At 39.2% G+C, this 4247-nt stretch overlaps 1 protein-coding gene across 1 annotated transcript; it reads right to left on the minus strand.

Moving 5' to 3' along the window:
* Window positions 1-305: 305 nt before the first annotated feature.
* LOC144251552 (E3 ubiquitin-protein ligase RLIM) lies at window positions 306-3874 on the minus strand. The gene has a single exon (XM_077794403.1). The coding sequence runs from the start codon at window positions 3736-3738 to the stop codon at window positions 1909-1911; it is 1830 nt and encodes a 609-aa protein (XP_077650529.1). The 5' UTR covers window positions 3739-3874; the 3' UTR covers window positions 306-1908.
* Between the last annotated feature and the right edge of the window lie 373 nt (window positions 3875-4247).

The raw sequence follows: 4247 nt of genomic DNA on the forward strand, positions 1-4247 counted from the left end.
GATGGAATATCAGTGTAATTTTAATTATCATTTTTTTCTGATTTCGTGAGATGTTCAACATTGTTTCATATATTTTTGACCATTTGTATTTCTTCTGTATCTTCCAACTTATTTTTTTTTCCAAAAGCAGACTTGTTTATTTCATACAGTATTTGAATATTTCTGGGTAGTTAGCTAATTTTGTTTAAGGCCAAGGATGTGTTCAGTCCCTCTTCTGGCCTGCTATTCCCAGAAAAACAAGTATCTGTTCCATAGCCAGACTAATCCTAACCTCAATTGGTCTCAAAAGAGAAATCAGGCAAGTGTACTGGGGTTATCAAAACTATTCTTACTAGTAAGAAAACAACATAAAGTGCATGTCCATAGATAGTGAGCCAGCAATCTCATCTTCAGATATGGGCAGCACAAGTAAAATTTAATTTCAAATAACCCGACATGACTCACTTTCAACAAAGGATGAAAATTCCTTAATTCTTCAACAGGTCTTTAAATGTGACATGTTAGATCTGTGCTAGAGAGATAATAATGAAATATTAACAAGTGTGTACTAGTACCTTACAGGACAAATCTTGAAAACAAGCAAATTCGAGACTTTCCTATTAGCACACACATCTGTACCAACTGCAATTCTTATGCTAAAAGTGGTTTATAGTCTCTTTCCTCCACCTTTTTATTTTTGAGGAGCAGACTTGTAAAAACATCAATTTAACTTGTGTTAGGTGGTAGTGGTTCATTTTTCATAAACCAAAGAAAGCTCTGCCAAATTTGCTGGTCTTCTGCTTCATCTATTCAAGTAGAACACAGGGACAAGCTGCTGCTGCTCTCACAGCATGTAACCAGTTTGTGTCTGCATATTACTGTCTTCATGAACACTTCAAATTCTTCAGAGCAGTTTTCTTTACTTCCATCTTTCACTTCCTGCCTAAATCCAAGTTAATATGTGATTTCCACTGGTCTTTAATGTAGTTTAATTCTGCACGGTCCTTTCCTTTTCATGTCACAGTAGCTGTTCACATACATTAAATATTATAGATATGTTCTGCTCTTGACATCTACACACTTACAAAAGCAGCTTCGTACTTTGTTTGGTGTGTTTTTTAACTATGTTGGCTCACAAAAAGCAGTTTTCTCATTTCTAAGCATGGTACTTTACAATTTTTAATGCATTAATACAACAGTGCATTGGAAAAGTACTGAGCCTCTACAAAATAGCTTTACATTTTTAAACAAATGAATGTGATTTTTTTTCACTTACACAAGCATAGGCTTTTTAATATTTCCACAAGATAAATATCTCAATTAAACTATAAGCTCACTCTACAGTGTGCCACAGTGATGGGCTTAGGAGACAGTTATACACTTAGAAGATCCTAACTTTAGTGTTATTTACACTGACATGTCCAGTATCAACTAGTCTGAAAGGTGAACAAACAATATTCAGAATGTGACTGAATTTGTGTCAACTAAACTGGGAATGGTATAGCTTTAAGTAATTACTTATGAAACACATACTGTAACTTAGTCTTAACTGGGAATTTCCTTCACCCCTCTCTCCTACAGCATGGGAAATGTTAAAGGTCAACAAGAAACAGACAGGAGCCATTGCTAAGGCAGATCTTTTAAAATAACAAAGGGAAACTGACAAGTATACATGATAAATCATCAGTAACAGAAAAGCTATTGATGCAATTGGTACTGAAGTCAGATTTTTAGATCCTAAAACATTGCTTTTTAAATATCTCATTCTCAAACAGAAACTGGGAAAAGGATATGATTCCTTCAGAAAGCAATGACTCAATTCAGGTTGTTCCTTTACATTTAAGCACCACTCAAAAAGTGGACATAAAGCAAGTGATTCCTATTTGCCCATCACTATATCAGCTACATAGCTGAGAGTTCAGATCTTAATTACACAACACTTTCTCTGTTACCAGAAGCTAAGACTGCTCTGCGACAAATAGGACAGGTAGAATTCTCAGATAACCAGCGATCGATGCAGTGGACATGGTACTCATGGGAACAAGGTAGTTTACGAAGTTTGTTGCCTTCTGTATATTCTGTAATGCAAACACTACAGGTTTTTAATGCATCGTTTTCACCAAAACTTCTCATTGCCAAGTTGTCAATCTGTTCTTTGGTGAGTCCTCTAGGTTGATCATCATCATCCTCATTTAAGAGGAAAAACTGAGCCAGACTAAGGAAAGGCAAAGAGCCACTTTCATCAAAAGTGACTGGGGCCCTATGTCGGCCCTCTCGCCTGACACCTGATGAGCCTGATGAGCTTCCTTCATTACTGCCTTCAAATACCTCTGAGCTAGTTTCTGAACTTTCACCACTAGAACTGGAACTAGGGCTGGAACTTGAACTGGAACCAGAACTGCTACCACCACCAGAACCCCCTCTTCCATTCCGTGACTCTGCTCTTTCCATATTTCCACTTGGGACAGAGCCACTAGGCTCTGAATCACTATCACTATACATAAAGTAGCTTAGCTCACCAAAACCTGTCATTATCTGCCTTAACATGGTCTGAATTGCAACAGATGTAGTCTCACTTAAACCGGTATTTAAGATTCTACGAATGGGAATCCTGATGGTACTGACATAGGTTCTCACACCTGCCCGCTCAGAACGTGAAAACGTGCGCCTGAAACCTCCTCGCTCACTTTCATAAGTGACCGTATTGTTTGGTGTCTGAGACCTCGACCGAGTTCTGCTAGCTATACTATCTCTCTGGCGATATTCTCCAGGACGAACTCTTCTTACTTGAAGATCAAGGACTATGGTTGGAGGTCTCTGTCCTGATCCTGTAGATTCACCAGTGCCAGCTGTATCTGAAGAACTAGCTCCTTGAGAGGCATTTCTTGTTCCAGAAGCTGCAAAAAGACCTCTACTTAGCAACTCAGGTCCAGTTATTTGCTGTCTCAATGTTACATGGTGCCGGGTTCTAGAACTTCCCTCTGTCTCATTTACTAAAGGGTGCTCAAAAGTCTGAGATGAGATATTATGAGATCTTCTTGGAATTTCACTCATTGGATGAAGGGGTGATCTACTTCTTTCAGCTCTTGCTCTGGTTCTCCGATGGTCTGGGCTCCTGCTTCTTGCCCGTCTTTGACCTCTAGGAGGTGGAGCTTCTCCTGTTAATGCTTCAGTTGAATTTCGTTCAGACCTAGATGGTCTTGCAGATGCTGATTCAGATCGTGGATTTTCCACTTGCCTTTGGCTACTGTTTTCCATATTTTCTCCACTAGAACGCCTCACAGATGGCTCATTTTCATTCTCTGGGTTTTGGCTCCCATTATTACGGTTAACATTTATCTCTAAGCTGAATCTGAAATCACCACTGTTTGGATTAGTCCGGCTCACTGCTCTCCAAGACTGGTTTCCTCTTTGCCCACTTCTTGTCGTATTTCCAGTTTGTCTGACAGAGTTCAGCCAATCTATTATAGAGTCACCATTAGACACATCATCTGAAGAGTCTCCACCTCTATTTTCATCTGAGTTTTGGGGTGGTGGACCCTCCTTAATTTGCTGTAGTCTTCTTAGCAACTCTTCCTCAGTACTTTCACCTGGGGTGCCTAGCAAATTGTTATCTCTCATAAGCCTATAATCTTCTTCACTCAGGTTATTTACAAACTGATAGAAAGCTTCTTCTCGATCCAATCGGTCCATCTGACTTCTGCGCTGTGCTGCAGATTGATCGCCACTTCCTTTATCGTTAGAATCCGAGTTTTCCATCTTGATGAACAAGTGGAAAATTATTCGGTTTTAGGGTCAGGATCTCACTCGGTTGTTTCGGCCGTCTCCGCTGAGGCTTCTCCGCGCCTCCCCAGCCGCCTCTCTCAAGCCCGCCTCCGATGAGTCGCTGGTTGAGACCCGCCTCTACCCCAGCGCCTGCCGTTGCTCAGGCAGCCATTATCTTCCCCATTCTCTTCCAACTTATTGGAGTATAAGTTTTCATATAAGTCATCAATTATCCTTTGAGTTTCAGTGGTGTCAATATTGATATTTTCTTTTTCAACTCTTGACTTTATTAATTAGTGTTTTCTTATTCTCTTAATTAAGTTAGCTAAGGTTTTTCAAAGAGCCCAATCTTTGTTTCATTAATCCTTTGTATTTTTCTTTTATTCTCTATTTCATTAATTTTATTCTTGAATTTATTATTTCTTTCCTCCTTCTAGTTTTGAGATTGGTTTCCTCTTGTTTTTCTAATACTTTGAGATGCAGCATTAGGTTAATTAAAATTT

This window comes from Urocitellus parryii, unplaced genomic scaffold, assembly GCF_045843805.1.
Source record: "Urocitellus parryii isolate mUroPar1 unplaced genomic scaffold, mUroPar1.hap1 Scaffold_1064, whole genome shotgun sequence".
NCBI classification, from domain to species: domain Eukaryota; kingdom Metazoa; phylum Chordata; class Mammalia; order Rodentia; family Sciuridae; genus Urocitellus; species Urocitellus parryii.